The following is a 17,568-nucleotide window of genomic DNA, read 5'->3' as shown; positions in this document are numbered from 1 at the left end:
CATCCACCAGATTTTTAAGCAAAATCCAGGAAAGGGGTGGGCAGGTAAGTTTCAAGCTCTGCTGATCCTGCAACTTATCTTGAAAAGACAATTCCTGCTTTCTACAGTTCCAGCCCTCCTCTCCAAAGACCAGTCCCAGATGGTTCCTTAAAAATAGACAAAGTAGCTATATTCCATAAAAGGTAGAACCACCTGTGATGGTTGGCTACTGAACACTCTTTAGACAAAACAGCAGAACAAAGAAATGGATGTGGGTGCAGGACTTCCAGCGCCCAAGCCACTGAAAGCTGCTGGAGAGCAGGCTGACCTGAGTCTTCCTTACAGGGTGGGAAATGTCAGGGGCAGAATCTACAAGTTGCAGGGCATGAACAGAACCACAGGAAGAGATCTTTGGAGGGCCAATACAGAAGCAGGCTCTATAGGGATGTACTAAAAAGGCATTTTCTTCTTGCCTGGGGGTTCTCCCATAAGCTTCTCTTTTCTTTGGGATTTTAAAACTTGTTTTTTGTTGTGAAGAGCAAGTTCCCTTGCAGAAGATGTGGAAGACAGACCCAAGGGGAAGGCTGTAGAAGCCTGACTCAATCCTCTGAAGGTGGAACAACTATCCTCATTAGCTATTTGGAAAGTCTCTGTGGTTGTAATTGGGTAATGGTGGGCTTTGGCTCTTTCAGGAAGCAGGACAGGTCACTTAGCACCTATCCTCATCTAGTGCTTCTGCAGACATTCAAAAGGATGCTGAAACTACCAGTGTAAACTGATCTTCAGAGCCTTACAACTCCCTTCTGCCCCTACATACTGCATAAAATAAACAGAGCCCAGGGCTTGGAACAGACCCCTTTTATTGTCTTTTATACAAGTAGTTCTCAGAAAAAGATGGAAAGGGAAGTCCTGGCTTTCTGGCTTCCGAGCCAATTGAAGCCATTGAGGTCAATGGGCTTCAGTGAGCCCCAAGCATCATTGCTGGGAGGGAAGAGGGCTCCATCCCTGCTCCTTTTGGCTCACAGCTTTGTTTACCATGAGAGGATGTTACACCCCCTGCCCCATGGAACTCTCAATATTCTCACTGCCTCATCAAAGGTCATCTTGGTTCCTAGAGAGTGAATGAGAGAGAAAGTAAGAGAGACTGTTTTGTTAAGCCCTGGGTTAGGGCAAACAGGCCACAGTAATGGATCAGCCTTTCTCTTAGTCCAGTTCCACGGGGTACCCCTAGACTCTTATGTGTCATCTTGCTCTCACCCCTTATCATTTCTTCTAGGGGACTCCTCCCTTCTCCCTCACTCATTCCCCTCCTTTTCAATCTCCTCTGCAAGCCCTAAAATCTTCCTATTTTCAGTCACTCCCTAGCCCACCCTCACTAGCCCTGTGCATCATTTCTATGTGATCTCTGGCCCCCACCTCTCGACGTTTCTGTCTTGGCCTTTGGCTCTGGCTGTGGCTCCGGCTCCGGCTCCTGCTCCGTCCAGGACCCCGGGAGCCCCGAGAGCTGCCAGAGCCCCTGGAAGAGTTGCTGCCAGCAGTGGAACAGTTGCTGGTGGCCTGGCCATGGGACAGGAAGCTCGGTCTGCCATATGGGAGCCAGGCCTCTTCTGCAGCACAACAGAGAAGGGCAGCTGGGCATAGGCAGGCAATAGAACATTGCCACTCACCCACTTGCCACCCACTACTATCCCAGCTCTGAGATGATAAAGGAGTAGGTCCAGGTACCATCATGCAAGAGGCTGAGAAGAAAAAGAGCACGCAGTACATGGCCTTAACATAATAGGGGCTCAGAAACATGGATAACTCCCAAGCAGAGATAGCCTCAGGGAAGAAAGAACACCTAGACCCCACTCTTCTCTTGTTCTGGGCTTCAGTCCAGGGAAAGGATTTATCTCAGGGACCTCAGGGGATTTTGCTTAGCGAGAGACAAGAGAGTCTTTGACATTGACCAGATACACAAACCCTCCTACCAGCTTCCAGTCCCCTCCCTGCTGCCCTGGCCCTCCTTACCATCTGGATGGGGTCCCCGCTGGGCCCCCAGAGGCACCACCTGCACCACTCTCCTCTCCCCACTGTGCTCTCGCTCCAAGGAGGACATGCTGCCTGCTGCTCTCAGCCCTAAGGCCCAGCTTACCTCCTCTTCTGGTGGTGGCAGGGGTGGTGGGGGCAAGTCTGGAGAAGAGACCTGTTTTCAGCAGAGTCTCCTGCCTTACTGACACTAATCTTTCTCCCACCTCCATTCCCTGACACCAGGAGGCTGCAAATGAATGGCCCAATATTTGGTATCACCTGCTCCAGTCCCTAGAACCCACCCTTAATTTCCTGCCCATAATCCCTACTGACTGTCACCATCTCCGAGGTGTAGGATCCTCTCACCCCCAGGGCTGTGTTCCCTCTTATAATGAAGAGCCTTGGATTTCTTCCGGATTCGGGCACCTGGTCCTTGAAGCGGAGGAGTCATCTCTCCAGGTACCTGCCAGGTTCTCCCTATAGCATTAGGAGATTCAAGGAAGACAGGTAAAGTAAGGAAATCAGGAGAGGAACTTGAAGCAAGGGGAAGTAACAGAGAGGTGGGGGTAAGTTGAGGGTCTACAAACTCACCTGGGGCACTGCTGGTTGTACTGGGGACAGGGCTGGGGCCGAGATGGTGGGAGGATGTGAGGCCAGCATTCAGGCCAGCAGGCTTCCCTTCATAGCTACTCAGAGTGGTCTGGGACACACTGAGAGGGGAACTTGGCCCAAGGGGCACCCTCCTGCAATGAAATAAGGTCTCAACATTTGCTCACTCCACAAAAATTAGGTGTCTACTATGTGCCAAGACTGTACTGGACACTCAGCCTAAATCAGATGGAATAGGACACAGCCCATCCCCAGAAGACTTCCCAAGCTTGGGAAGCATGAGGAAGACCATGTTTGAAATGCTACAGGAAGCTTGCAGAGTCTCTCCAATGAAGAGATAGTCAGAAGGGAGTGAGAGACTTTTGTTAACCTCCATGTTCCTCCCCAAATCACACTTCCACCCTGACACGGCCCTGAGACCTCTGTACCCCAGATTCATCTATCCATCTACCCCAACAACCACTGAATAGATATGCACTGAAGGCTTGTAATATGCAAAGCACTGTAAACCTCCCTACCTGGGCATCTGATGGAGATGGGGAAGATCACTAGGGGGCTGGGGAGGGTCAGGAGGTGAGGGGGTAAGAGTGGCTGTGGACTGCTGTCCATAGGAGGGAGTGGGAGAGGGGTTTTCCCCTTGGGATGGAGCAACCAGGCACCCTCCACTGGAGCTGGGCTCAATCGGGTGGCTTCTCTCAGGCATTGGTGGGCACCATTCTTCTGACTCTGAGCTGAGGGCAAAGAGGCAGGAGAGAAGGAAAGGACCAGGCAGCTTCTATACCTTCCCTTTGGCCTTCCTTTTGCCCTCTCCCTTCCTCTACCAGCATCTCTGCCCCCCTGCCCCAGGGGGCTCTGGGCAGATCCACAGTAGGAGGGGCACCTGAAGTAGGCAGCATCCTTACCTGCCCTCCAGATCCTCCTCAGGCCCCTCTGGACAGCTCAGTTCACAGGAAGGGGGAGGTGGTGGCAAGGCTTCTGGCCAGTTCAGAGAGGGCATCTGCACAGGTTTCCCCAGAAGCTTCACTTTGCCTCCCCTGGCTCCTGAGAAGAGTAGATGGAGACACATCAAGAATGGCAGAACAATATGGAAAGCAGTATGGAGAATCCTTGGAAAACTGGGAATGAAACCTCCTTTTGACCCTGCTATCCCACTCCTCAGTCTATACCCAAAGGACTTAAAAACAGCATACTACAGGAACACAGCCACATCAATGTTTATAGCAGCACAATTCACAATAGCTAAACTGTGGAACCAACCTAGATGCCCTTCAGTAGATGAATGGATAAAAAAATGTGGCATTTATACACAATGGAATATTATTCAGCATTAAAAGAAAATAAAATCATGGTATTTGTAGGTAAATGGATGGAATTGGAGAAGATAATCCTAAGTGTAGTTAGCCAAGCCCCAAAAACCAACTGCCGAATGTTTTCTCTGATTTAAGGATTCTGACTCATAATGTGGTGGTGATGGGGCATGGGAGGATTAGATGAACTCTAAATAGGGCAAAGGGGAGGGAGCGGAAGGGAGAGGGCATGGAGATAGGAAAGATGGTGGAATGAGATGGACATCATTACCCTAAGTACGTGTATAAAGACACGAATGGTGTGACTCTACTTTGTGTACAAACAGATATGAAAAATTGTGCTCTGTATGTCTAATATGAGTTATAATGCATTCTGCTGTCATAAATAACAAATTAAAATAAATTTTAAAAAAAGAATGGCAGGAAAGGGCCAAAGATGAGACATATCAGAAGGCAGTATCAGCCTAAGCGTCAGAGGGTTAGGGTGGAGGATGCTCTGGACAGGGCTAATGTGGGGGTATTAGGAATTGGGGTCATACCACTGTCCCCCTGGCTCCATTCTGGAGGAGCATACTGGCTCCAGGTGCCTGGGTCCCCTGATGGTTGTTGGGGGAATCCCCCATGGAAGGTCTGCAGCTCTTCCCCTGCAGGGTCAATGGTGCTGTAGACAGGACCCTCACCAGGGGCAGCAGTGCCCCGGGCAGTCTGAGCCAAATATAGGGAGATTCCTGCTTCTGAGAAGGAAAAAGAGGGAAGCCCAGTGGAGGAGGCAGGAGGCAGAGACAGAAAATAGAGGACAATAGGAAAAAGGAGGGCAAAAGGAGAACACACCAAATCAACTCCTCCCACCTCAAAACTTACATGTGAAACCAAAGTGAAGATCAGGTCTGAAAGACACTCTTCCCCAGCATACCCCACTCAGCCCCAGGACTGACCAACCTCAGGAAGACTGGGCCTCCACAGCTCCCTTCAGTTTGCCCGAGTAGATTAAGAGAAGAAGGCAAGGCTGGGTGTGCCCCTGAGGGAATTAGAACTCCTCACCATTATAGTATCTGTCTTCTGGGTCAGGATTGCTGGGACAGCAGCTTCCCCTAGGTTCCTGGGCTGAAGGGCTTCGAGAAGGGTGGGGCCACGAGTCTGCCAGCCATGGGTAGGGGGCAGGGCCAAGGCCTATGGGTGGCCTGAGGGGGAGAGGTAAATGTTGGGGACAGAGACCATAAAGAGGCCATTAAAGGTAAGGCAGGTGGCAGTATTTGAGAGTCACAGATAGTAATGGTGTGGATGGGGGTGGGAGTTGGGAGATGCTCAGTATAGGGAGGCCTGAGAGAAAGGAGTGAGCCCTCAGTGAAAGAGATTATCCTTAACAGACAGGTTAAGAGAATTACCTGGAACTGGCTCCAGAGAGTCCCTCTGAGTGTGGGAAGGACACTGGAGAAGATGAGGGGGAGAACCAGTGAGAGGAGAACCAGTACTGGGGGTCTGAACCTCACTAGGGCAGAGAAGGCTTACCTGCGGGTGTGTAGGCAAAGGAGGCTTCCAAAAAGGAACCCAAGGGAGAAAGAAGAGGGAAATGAGGCGAGGGATCAGACACACCCATATGCTTGTTCACTCCTTGACCCTGGTCCCAATTCTAACATTCAAGCTGCACACTGGACCAATTCATCAGAATTTCTGGGGTTGGGACTCAGGTCTCAGAATTTTTCTAAAGTTCCCTAAGTTACTCTTTTATGTAGCAAGATCAGAAACCACTGACCTCAGACTTCAGCATATCTGCAGAGACGCCCCTTACTGGGGAGTAGCAGAACTCAGGTCGCCTCATTTCAGTAGACCCTTCTTGCCATCCAGACCTCTCCTCAGACCTTTACCTCCTGGGATCTTGACCACACCCCCTCCATCCAGGGCCTGCCCCCTCCCCTGTCACGAAGTAGGCTTTGCTACTTACTGAGCTGCATAGTCCGCCCTCTTGTCTTAGTGGCAAACCTTACCCCTTCCGCAAATCCAGGTCCTGTACCCTCATAGCCCACCCTTTCCCCCCAAAATCCCCTAGCCTGGCAGTTCCTCGTGCCACGGTGTCTACTCCGAGTGGCTGAACTCTCGCTGCGACCCCTCCCTCCTCGCCCTGCCCGGCTCGCAGAGAGGCTGTCCCCCGCCCCCGGCCCATCGGCCCCTCCTGGTTTCCTCCAGGCTCTGTCCACGCCGAGGCCCGAGCACGTCCCCCTGCCCCTGCTCTCACCGGTGTAGTGGCTGAGCTCTTTGCGCTGCTTCCGGCGCCGGTAGAGGGCGGCGCAGAGCCCGAGCAGCAGCGCCCCGCAGGCCGCACCACTGCCTGCAAGGAAGGCAGGCTCCCGCAGCACCCTCGCCAGCCGCTCCGCCAGCCCCGGGCCCACCTCGAGCCCAGGCTCCACTCCCGGCGGGGACGCTGTGGGGGTTAGGGAGGTGAGAGAAGTAGGAGCCCGAAACCCAGGAGCTGGGGAGGGGCCGTCCCTGACCCCACAGGCACTCTACCCCCAGAAACCCAACAAAGTTTCCCAGCCCAGCTCTCCCACGCCCACCTCCGGACTCACGTAGCTGCACTAGCACCGGGGCACTGGTCACGCCCACGCCAGCGCTGGTGGCCGCCGCGACCAGGGTATGGTAGAGCAGACCCGGCAGGAGTCCCCGCAGCATCACGGAGCGTGCCCAGCCCGCCACAGACCGGTTGAGGTGGAAACGGCTATCATTGCCCAGGCACCAGATCTAGAGAGAACAGACTTGTTTTAGGGAATCAGGAGACAACACTATGAAACCTCTCTCCTCTCCCCCAACCTCATCACAGCCCCGAAGTCAGCCCTATGTTCCCTCCACATTAAAACTAGCCTAGATTCTCCCTCTCCCGTCTCTCCCCAACCCCAGTTCCTTCCCAAATCCTGTACCTGGTATTCAGTGATGACCCCATTTTGTTGAGAGGGCAGTGGAGGCTCCCAGGACACAGTGATACTGCTGTTGCCATCACCCCCCAAGGCTACTGCCACTCCCTGGGGGGGACCACTGGGGGCTGGACCAGGGTGGAGCATGGTGAGAAAGACACAGACAGTCATTGCAAGTTGCCCCAATCTTCCCTTTCCTGTTCTTATATCTTAGAGAACTGAGAGGCACCTCTCCTTTCCACCTACTCACCTTGCCCTGTAAACTTCCACCCTACACACTTCCTCTCCCCTCTTGTCCATCATCAGTTCTGTGGCCCTACTTACCCTCCTCAGGAATGTTCCTGGTCACAAAGGGGCTTTCAGCCCCCAGCCCCTCCTGGCCTTGGGCTTGCACCTTAATCTGGATTTGGGTCCCTGGTGGGAGTCCTCTTAGCACAGTACTTTGCTGGCTTGGGGTCTGTAGATCCAGCACTGTCCAGCTTCCCCCATTAGGGCCTACTGCCCTCCAGGATACCCGGAAACCTTGCACCAGCTGAACCGGGCCATCCACCTATAGAAGACAGAACAAGGTGTACCAGAGCTGGAGGCAGGGGCCACACAGGTCCTCCAGACCAAGCCCCTCCCCTACTCATGCCACTTTCCCCATCCACTCACCTTCCACTCTCCCATATTCATTCTTGGATGCCCTCATGGCCTCCATTAACACCCCCACCCTTAACCTCATTCCTGGGCTATACTCACAGTCCAGGACACCTGCAGAGTCCGGGGCCCCAGGACTATGGGCTCCTGCATTCGCACAGCCACTTCAGCCATTCCCCGCTGGCCTCTCCATGGATCCTCCACTGGCCTGGTTGGTTGACTGTCTGTTAACCAAACAGCCCACTTAGTTGGGGCCACAGGGACAGGAAGACAAGACTGAGGGTGTGCTTGTATCCTGCCTCTATCCTGCCCCACAGACTGTATCACTTAGTACACCAGAGCACACCCAGAGTCAGAGCAGGCAGGTCAGGGCAATAGTTTGCAGAAGTGGGCCCAGTGTCTAGCTCAGTGTTCTTCCTGCATGACCACATATGTATCCTATAAAAGCTTTAAAGTTCCTCATCTCAAACATTTCAAGATGCCTTCTAGTCTTAACAATTGATTGGGTAAAAAGGCTCAGAAGTAAGGACTATTGAATGAATACCCACTCCTTCTTCCCTCCCTCCTCTCTCTCTCTCTTTTATATTTTATAAGTAGAACTTAACCTCTGAATCACATCCCCAGCCCTTTTTTATATTTTATTTAGAGACAGGGTCTCTCTGAGTTGCTTAGGCTTTGCTAAGTTGCTAAGGCTGGCTTCAAAATTGTGATCCTTCTGCCTCAGTCTCCCAAGCTGCTGGGATTATAGGTATGTGCCACTGCATCTGTCCCTCCCTCCTCTCTTGTCCCCTCTATGAGAGGGAAACATGACCTCCTATTCCAGGCTGAGCCACCAGAATAGACCTGACATAGCAGGAAAGAACCCTGAGCTGCCATGGTGCCATGGTTTTGGCAGAGAATGCTCCGTAGTGTTACATGTCATGCTCAGGAGCCCAGGCATTCTGATCTTACCCTGGGTGCGGACAGGCTCAGAGACAGGGCTGGGTTCACTGAGGCCCCAGGTTCCCACAGCTCGAACCAGGAACAGATAGATGGTATTGGGCTGCAGACCGCTGACTGTATGTGTCTCCAGCTGCACACCATCTGCCACTGTCCGCCATGTGTTGCCAGCTGTTTGGCTATACCAGGAATAAGGTGACAGTGTTTTCTAAGTCAGGAACCCCCAACCTGTCTACTCCATCTCATTCATTCTCTAAGGAATCCCGCTGCCTCCTTACCTTGTGAGAAGGGACTGGATAATCCCTCCTCATAACAGCAGACCCTAAGGACATAGGGGTTTGCTCTCCAGGTTTGCATTCAAAACTTTCTCCATACCTGAAGGCCTCTATCACATAAGAGGTGACTGTAGCCCCGGCCTGTGGATTGGGCTTCCAGGTCAGGGTAATGCTGTTCTTGGTGATCTCAGTGACCACTGGCTGAGAGGGAGGGCCCGGCAGGGTACTCAGTTCTGTAGGAGGATCTGGTGATGCTCCCCAATCTTCTGCAGTGGTAGATAATCATTAAGTAGAAGGATGGAAAAAGTATGACCCCAATGTAACCTGCCTTCTTCCCAGAAGAACTGTGGGACTGCAACAGTGGTGGTGGCCATAGGGTAGCATAGTGTACTAACCCCTACTCACATCTGCCTCCCATTTGCACCACTTCTGTCTTCCTCATCACTACCAGCATGGCCATGGCATTTGGAAGATAAAATTAGTCCTGGGATTTGGGGAGGTATTGACTACCTTGAAGCAGGTTTGGAGAAGGGTGCTGGCAAATCAAGGGCATGAAGAACAAACTCACCCCGCTTCCTAAGCCAGCCACTCCATATGGCCTCTCCTATGGAATTCTTGGCCACACAGCTGTAGAAACCCATGTCCATCTCCTGCAGGAGAGGGCAGAGCACTGGTACACTGGTAGTGGAGCAGAGTAAGATGAGGGGGTGAAGGCAGGTAACAGAAGGATGAAAAATATGCCAGATACTTTATAAGGTCTGAGAGAGTAGAGGGGTAAAAATGTGATCAGAGGCCCAATGGGTACTTTCCAGAGTTGGGAATGTGGACCAGATAGCCATTCTTAGTTATAAAGAGCCCCAGGGGTGGCACTCACCTGCATACTGGTGATGTACAGGGTGCCATTGGCCATTAGGTTGAACTGGTGGTCATCCCCCTGCAGCCACTGTCCATCCTTCTTCCACTGGACATTGGGCTGAGGGTTCCCAGTCACTCTGCATGGCAGCCACACAGAGGAACCAAGGATTAGTGTCTGATTGGCTGGTCCCTGGAGGATGACGGGAGGCAGCCCATCCAAGGAGGCTAAGAGGAAGAAATCAGGCATCTTAGGAGAGGAGTCTAGGGTCAAGCAACCAGCCCTTCCCCAGTCCTCATTCTCTACTTCTTCACCCTCCCTTGCCCCAAACCTCCCACTAATTGGAGGGAACTTTGATAATCATCTGTAATCTCTGCCTGGGATGATTCTGTGCTATTCCAAACTTCAAAGACATGCTTCAGAAATGTGCCCCTCCCAGACATATTGCATAGCATCCAAGAGAAACTCATGTCTTTAGGCCATGTTTTTCCAGACCGTGGGTCTGGGTCCAGCCCTCTCTCCACGGGCAAATACCTCCTTTTATCTCCAACAGGGCCTTGGCTAGGATGCTGCCAGCCACACTGACAGCCTGGCATACATAGTAGCCAGCATCCTCACTCTGCACTTCAGTGATGTTGAGCTGTCCTCTTGGAGAGACTGAGAAGCGCCCTGTAGGCTGAAGTGACTGGCTAGGGAAAAGCAGGACCTGCAACAGAGTAAGGGACCAAGATGTAGAAAAAGCAGGCAGCTGGGCAGGGAGAGTTCCCCAGACTTGTCAATCTCAGAATCCAGAGAATTCTTAAGGTTCTAGTTCACACTCTGCCCTCAACCATTGATGTGACCTCAGGCAAAGCAGTTAGCACTTTTCACAAAAAGTAATTTTACATGAAGGAATTTTACTAGAAGATTTTAAGGACAACTTTATACCCCTGTGACTTACTAGTTGGGAAACTCTGAGAAAACTTAAACTTTTATCTTTCTTTTTATTTCTCTCTCTCTCTCTCTCTCTCTCTCTCTCTCTCTCTCTTTTTTTGTACAGGAGATTGAATTCAGGGGCACTCAACCACTGAGCCACATCCCCAGCCCTATTTTGTATTTTACTTAGAGACAGGGTCTCACTGAGATGCTTAGTGCCTTGCCTTTGCTGAGTCTGGCTTTACACTGGCTATCCTCCTGCCTCAGCCTCCCAAGCTGCTGGGATTACAGGTGTGTGCCACCGCGCCCAAAAAACTTAAGCTTTTCTGAGCCCCATTTTATGCAAATTTGATTCTTAGGGGATAGTTAGGAGGATTAAATGAAGTAATAATACGAAAATCTTCTAAAACATTGTGTGATAAATGTTAAATATTTTTCCCTTCTTTCTGGCTCTAACAGTTGACTTTAGATAGATACATGTAAAGTAAGAAGACAGGCTGGGTCTCAGGTTGAGACTCTGACTGACATCTATCCCCATGCCCTTTTACTATCACCACTGTCATTCTGTGAGAATCTTATTAAAATGCATTGGTCACAGGTGCTAGAGAAGATTAAAAATTGTGGCTACAGATTTGGAATACAATAGTAGGTTGCCTGTATTTCTTGTGGAGTAGAGATAATCGGCTTATTTTATTATACTGACCCTGTTTCCTAGTAACAAAATTTCCACCTTCCCTTACAGTGAGTTACTTATGTCCAAATTTCAGTGACAATTCTTTCAGGTTGTGTGATCTGGAATTTGTTTGCTAAGTAGAAAGAGGGTGATTGTTAGCTTCCCATGGTGGAGAGAGCTATAAATAGGCAATGGAAATAGTTTTCTACCCTGAGCAGCTTTAGTTCAATTCTTGATTTTCAGAGCAGTGTGTTAGTTCCAAAACCAAGGCCCCTAGGGACCTGGGAGAGCAGGAATCTAATTGGATTTGCCTCATCCTCAGGACATCTTTGCCCAAAATAGAAAGATTCTCCAAGAAATTATCGTCCAGGACTGTTCCCTACCATCTAAACATATTACCGTTATTAAGTAGTAGTGTTACTAAACATATTACTGTTTTTTTTTAAAGTGTCCAAATGTTCCAGTCACTTTATATTCATTATCTTATTTAATGCTCCCAAATAATTTGCAAGGGTTTCTAGGGGTAAGATACCAAAGATAAAAACAGAAGCCCCAGAGAGAAGTTTGTGGAATGCAGAGACAGGAAGGTCCAGATAAAGAGGTGATGAGCAGAGTTTTGGAAAGGGCCACCTACTTGACTTCCCTCTTTCTGCCAGAAGATGGCAGGTGGGGGGTTTCCTTTGGTCTCACACTGGAAAGCCACATTCTCTCCAGGAGCTGCCATCTGGTCTTGGGGCTGGGTCACCAACTGGGGTGGGACTAGGCAGGGGAGTGAGATAAAGGAAAGGGACTTAGTGGTACTAAGGAGAGTGAAGGAACAGGAGAGAGAAGCCCAAGCCTTGCTTAAATAGAAGCAGACACCCACCTCCCACTCAAGTTTGTTTAAATTTCTCTTTTCTCTCCTTCCAGAAGTCTCAGGCAGCCCACCCACATCTCCTGCTCTTTCTCTCCCATTCTCCTCCACTGCAACCCATCCTCCATCTTCCCTCATATCACCCCAGCTGCAGGCAGTCCCAGGTGGAGCCCTCACCGTGAACACTGAGGGAACCCGATGCTTCCACACGGCCCACGCTGTTCTCCGCCACACAGGTATAAGTTCCCTCATCTTCAGCACTCACTCGCCCAATCCAAAGGCTGTGGTCACTCCGGATCTCATACCTGCTCCACTCCCCACCCCCAGGCTGGGTTGGCCACAGCTACAGACCTCTTCTCTCTCCCCCAGGACAGACACCAAGGTCAGAGTACAAAAAGGTAAGGCAGGACTCAACAGGAATAGAAGCCGATACCCACAAACTAGGATGGGAGTGCTGGATAGGACAGGGGCCACAGTCTCTGGGGAGGAGACTTCCCTGTGCCCTCAAGTGAGAGGATGCCTGCCTTCTAGTTTTCTAGGGTAGGCAGTCTCTTAAGCTGTTTGGGTCTCCTTACAGGCAAAAGGGGGCTTCTCACCTGCCTGTGGGCAGTTCCCCATCCTCCTTGCGCCAGTGTAGATGAGGTGGGGGATCCCCCTGTGCCTCACATAGAAAATTCACAGGGGCATCAACCAGGACCACCTGGTTTACTGGTCTTCGAAGGAATGAGGGACGCTCTAAAGAATGGGAACCAGTGAACAGTCAGGGGGTCTGCCCAGCTACTTACTCTCTAGGTTACCCACTCCCATAATTCCAATACTCCCAGTGCCTACCCAGTACCACAAGTTCAGCTGCCCCACTCTCCCGTTCTCCTGCCATGTTGGATGCCACACACACATACATCCCAGCATCGCTCTTGAGCGTGTATGACATCATCAGCTTCCCTCCACGAATCTGTAGGGTAATAATGGTAACTTTGGTCCTTTATAGCCATCAAAATGTGTATGTGTAAAGCAAGACCATGAAGAAGACCAATGAAATTGACCCAGGAATCAGATAAAGACTCCCTGGAGTATTATGCTCCCACCTTTCTTATCTCTATTTCATCCTACCCTCCATATCTCTTACTCAATAGCTGACTCTCAGCTTCTGGTTACCTGATGCTCTCATCTCAAATCTCCCACCTCATCAGTACCAAGAAATTATTCCCAGGCCCCAAGACTGTTAGATTTGGGCCTTCCTCCTTTGAGTCTGGTCCCAGACTCACACCCTATGGCCCCACCCCTCACCGTAATCCTTCCCTCCTCCTCTTTAAGCCTTGCACTGTCCTTCTTCCAAGTCACCAAAGGTTCTGGGTGGCCCCTGGGGGGCACACATTCCATTACTGCTGGCTCCCCCACTGCCACCACCACGTTTCCAGGAGACTGCCGGAAATCATCACGGAGGACTAAAGAGAGAGGGGTGTGTAGGGAAAAAGGTCAGGAGAATAAACAGTATGATGGGACCTAACTGGGTGAGGACACAAGGATAGTGTTGTATCGGGGGTAGGTCACAGCAGACCTGAGCTTTTTCCCAGGTTCCGAAATACCAGGCTTGAGTCAGACCCACTTCCTCCTCTGGCCACGATCTCGGTATTAGAGAAAGGAAGATGCTGAGTGGGCTGAGCCCCCTAAGGATGATTCTTCGTGGGTTTGCCCGGTGGCCCCCATCGCCCTCAGGCTCTGGAAGCTATCGACAGAACTCTCACCTGCTACTTCCAAAGAGGCGTTTCTACTAGCTGCAACCCCCAGGTAGTTGCGCGCCACACAAGTGTAGATTCCCTCATCCGGTCGAGCACGGCGCCCATGCACAATTCTCGGGAAGAAGAGGGCGCCGCTGGGCAGCAGCAGGCGGTGCGCGCGCGGATCCTCGCGTGCTGTGGCCACGCGTGCCCCATTCTTGTACCACTCGATGTTGGGTCGCGGCCGGCCCTCAGCGCGACAGGGCAGTGTGGCCGGCTCGCCCCGGGAGACCAATAGATCTGGTGGCTGCTCCACGATGCGCGGCATAGCGTCTTCTGGCTCAATTCTTGTCTCGGGGTGGGGTGGGGAAAAACAGGCAAAAAAAAAAACTGCAGATGACGGGAAGCTTTGGGAAAGAGATCCTTTTGGTCATTGTTTCAATTTCCCAAGATTTGCAACTGCTAGGAGCAAACCGTCCCTCCCCCCTCCCCCCCAGCTTTGTAGGCTTCAACATCTCTTTGTTGGCAGACATTATTAGACTGGAAAGCAGATGCCTACAGACAAGCAGATCAGTAAAAGAATCAGGACACAAAGTCCTGGACCTACTTTCTGGATTTCCTGAAGACCTGGCCTGCTCTCCTGCTAAATTTATATGGGGAATAACTGGGTCATGACTTGGCATTTATACTACAGATCTAGTTGGCTGTAGTTCACCCACCTGTCCTGGATTCTCATTGCTTAGTGAATACCCAAGAGTGGTGCACAAGAGCACCACTTGGTTTTTTTGTTCTTGACTTCCATATGATCCATGACCAGTGAAATGGACAATATGGGTTGACCTGGGGTCCTTTATAAAAGGGAAGACATGAATGACAGGGCTGGGGCCTCAAACTAGAAGGAAGGGGTTCTTAACTTGGTTTCTACGACCCTCCAGACAACTTCCTTTAGCCTTGGGAGTTCTGTGACATCACAGGTATAGAACACAGATGATAGCAGAAGTGTCTACAATGATCCTTTTTCTTTTTCTAAGTGGTGTATAGTTTTCAACAGATTATTTTACTAGAGGTAGCCAAGAAAGGCAAAAACGAAAACAAAAACCCCACTGGAAAATAAATTCTACGTCCTTTGTTGCCTCGGATCAGTTAGTAGTCAAGTTCTGTCCATGCCTCTCACTTAGCCTATAGATTTCTGCCTGTTTATCTTCTATGGCACTGTTTGGGATCCAGGAAGGATCCCAGAGCTTGTTAAATACTCATCTCTTAGCCGGGCCTTCAGAAAAGAATTTGTAACCTGTTTGGACCAGTAGGCGCCGCTGCAGTATCGTGTATTCTGACGTCCTTAAATAACCAGGGACTACGTACAAGGCGCATCTGTTCAGCGCCTCCCCTCGCCCCCGCCCATCCCACCCTATTCCAAAATCCTCAGGGACCTCTGGCTTCCAGGCTGGGTGTAGGATTAGATTTCACTTCCTGCCCCTCCTCTTAGAAGTTCTGGGGTAAACAAAGCTGAACTGGTTACAATAGCTGGCTCTATCCTAGGGACAGTTTATTTATAATGTTTGGAGACAAGATCAATTTCTCTCCCACTTGGGGGAAGGAATAATTTTCTCTATCTTCTCCCCTCCAAATGGGAATCTCTGCTGCTCACGGGTACTTCCCCATCCTATCCCAGTCTCAATGTGGCACATTCCATGGTGAACCCAGGAATGTTAAGCTTCCAAACACTCAGGGCTGGGTTCTCAGATTTTAACACTGAATAGCTATAACAATTTGGGCAAATTATTTAACTTCTCTGAGTCATTATCTGTTGTGTTGAAGTCCCCAACCATAATGGCTGTAAAGCCTTTGGAGGAAGGATCAACACAAGATGATTCTACCATTACTTAAGGGCTCTTCTTGCCCAGCACACCCCACCTTATCATGGTCCCTACAGTCTCTACCTAGATCTGATTCAAGCAGTCCCAAATATTATTTTTTCCTCTTTACATAACCCTCAGGAGTGATGAAAGCAGACTTAGATCTGTTATTGCCAAGATTTTATTTCATCTTGCTTTTGTGACCATTTGGGGTGCCAGTCACCCTCTATAAATTTGTTTCCTCAGCAGCAAAATGTGATTATTAACATCTTCCCTATATAACTCACTAATTTTTCAAGCTTAAATGTGACCATGTATGATGAAACACTGTAAAAGCCTTACAGGAGTGAAGGCGTGACTCTAGGCCATCGGTGAGAAGGGGCTCTGAGCTTAAACCCCTGGGAATCCTCTGGAGTCAACAGCTTGTAGGATTCCAGCTCATTCCCCATCGTCTTCTCCATTTCTTCCATACATACCACACCCTTCTGCCTGGTTCTTTCTCCATAATTCCTGTAGACACAGCTGCAGGCTTCCTTTCTCTGGAATTTCATCCCTGTCATTCCTTGTCTCTGGAGATGCTTCTACTGCAGCCTAATGAATAGCTAATGGCCATGCTAATGGGGCTCTGGGGCTCCTCCCCAGCACCTGGAGTACTCAACATACAAACACACACATTGCGCAGATTTCCCTTCCTGACACCTTCGAGTCTCCTGCGCAGTGATTGCTACTGAACTATAAAGAGAGCCAACGCCGAGGGATAGGGTAGGGAGTACCTGAAAAGAAACACCCGTAAAAAGGCCCGGAAAGTGGGAATTCCTGACACTGCCAGCAGGAGGCGCAATGAGGCTTCTCCCCAGGCAGCCCGCAGCCCACTGTTGCCGCCTCCCCGCTGCGCTTGGGGAGTGAGCGTTGTCCCAGTCATTTATTAATCACCGTAATTAGCTGTAAGGACCTCGCCGCCGGCACTGCCTGCTCGCCGCATCTCTGCCGAGATGGGCCGATTCTGAGTCCTACCACTGAGAGACAAACTTAGTTCTAACTTTCCTTGAAATGATCGCTGTCCTTGTCCCCTGCATAGCAAACGCAGCCAACATTTTGGATTCCTCACTCTGGTCCCGAGTGAATTGTTGGAAAGCTTCGAATCCTGAAGATAGACCTGATATCTGGGTAGGTCACCAAGTGACAGCTAGGCTCAGACACGCCGGTGACCGCGCCCCCTTCACTGCCCTCTAAGCGGTGGGCCGGGGCCTTTCTTAGCTTGGGACTTGCCCATCACCAGCCATGGTTCTCCTCACCTGGAGTGGGCGTGGGAGGCAGTTGGAGAGATGTGAAGTAAAGGATTCAATAGCCACCTCCTCTGAAGCCCTCGACCTCCCTCGTATACCCCCCACTTAGGTGCTCCAAATTAACCTTTGGACCCCACTTTCCCCCCCGAGGCGCTGAAAGAAGCGGCTCAGTTCTGGACTTTTGAGACAGGAGCGCCTTAGCCTTCCTCTGCACCTAGTTCTCTCTCCTCACCCCTAGCCCGGTATCCGACGTCCCCACGGGGTAGTCTCACCGTTGAGAGAGGGGGCGCTGGGAGGCAGCGTACTGTGGTTGAGCGCCGCCAGCGAGGAGTTGAAGCCTCCGAAGAGCAGCTCACTGGAGTTAGAGATGTCCCGGGCCAGGGAGTCCGCGAACAAGTTCATCTGCAGCAGCGTTTTAAGCAGGTAGCGCAGCATTGCGCGACCCGACTGGGACCGGGGCTGGGGGCTCGGGGCCCAGCCCCTGGGTCTGAGACCCGTGGGCCGGGAGCCGAAAGCCCCTCCACAGCCTCTGCGCGCTGCCGCAGCCACGGTGCCGCTGTCCTGCAGGCGCGCCTGGGTACGGCCCGTGCCTTCCCGTGCCTTCCTCCTTCGCTGGTCCTTCTCTCCACCCCCCAGTGCCAGAGTCCCCTGGGAGATGGGCGTGCGGAAAGCAGGTGCCACGCCGATCACGGCGTAATTAAGGGCTTAATCCACCTCCCTCCGCACTACCACCCCCACCCGGACCGCCAC

General features: G+C 51.2%; 1 protein-coding gene across 7 annotated transcripts; it reads right to left on the bottom strand.

The window, feature by feature from the left end:
* Positions 1 to 822: 822 nt before the first annotated feature.
* Positions 823 to 17,467, bottom strand: Robo3 (roundabout guidance receptor 3). Of its 7 annotated transcripts, XM_048796252.1 has the most exons (29): positions 17,091 to 17,467; positions 17,051 to 17,052; positions 13,704 to 14,028; positions 13,246 to 13,403; positions 12,790 to 12,910; positions 12,555 to 12,693; positions 12,136 to 12,263; positions 11,740 to 11,864; positions 10,052 to 10,223; positions 9,539 to 9,744; positions 9,233 to 9,314; positions 8,765 to 8,930; positions 8,402 to 8,568; positions 7,553 to 7,674; positions 7,136 to 7,361; positions 6,818 to 6,939; positions 6,470 to 6,641; positions 6,139 to 6,324; positions 5,415 to 5,438; positions 5,291 to 5,333; positions 4,947 to 5,086; positions 4,445 to 4,639; positions 3,501 to 3,639; positions 3,117 to 3,329; positions 2,581 to 2,732; positions 2,356 to 2,466; positions 1,990 to 2,151; positions 1,396 to 1,586; positions 823 to 1,090 (listed from the first exon to the last, which is right to left on the bottom strand). In XM_048796252.1, exons 1-29 carry the CDS (start codon positions 17,251 to 17,253, stop codon positions 1,079 to 1,081), a joined length of 4,164 nt encoding a protein of 1,387 aa, XP_048652209.1. In that variant the 5' UTR covers positions 17,254 to 17,467; the 3' UTR covers positions 823 to 1,078. The 7 variants fall into 7 exon arrangements, with proteins under 7 accessions (XP_048652209.1, XP_048652204.1, XP_048652205.1 ...); XM_048796247.1 differs by lacking the exons at positions 17,051 to 17,052; positions 17,091 to 17,467 and having other exon boundaries at positions 3,258 to 3,329; positions 13,704 to 14,029; XM_048796248.1 differs by lacking the exons at positions 1,990 to 2,151; positions 17,051 to 17,052; positions 17,091 to 17,467 and having other exon boundaries at positions 13,704 to 14,029.
* Positions 17,468 to 17,568: the final 101 nt, after the last annotated feature.

The sequence above is a fragment of the Marmota marmota genome, unplaced genomic scaffold, assembly GCF_001458135.2.
Source record: "Marmota marmota marmota unplaced genomic scaffold, marMar, whole genome shotgun sequence".
NCBI lineage: Eukaryota > Metazoa > Chordata > Mammalia > Rodentia > Sciuridae > Marmota > Marmota marmota.
This window is presented reverse-complemented; position numbering and strand designations above follow the sequence as displayed.

Excerpts from the sequence above, each read along its gene's own strand:
- Robo3 (XM_048796252.1), bottom strand. The coding sequence starts at position 17,253 with ATGCTGCGCTACCTGCTTAAAACGCTGCTGCAGATGAACTTGTTCGCG. Across the intron at positions 7,362-7,552 it reads CTCTGCAGGTGTCCTGGACT|GTGGATGGCCCGGTTCAGCT; the intron begins GTGAGTATAGCC and ends TGTCTTCTATAG. Across the intron at positions 3,640-4,444 it reads ATGGAGCCAGGGGGACAGTG|GAGCCAGGGGAGGCAAAGTG; the intron begins GTATGACCCCAA and ends TACTCTTCTCAG.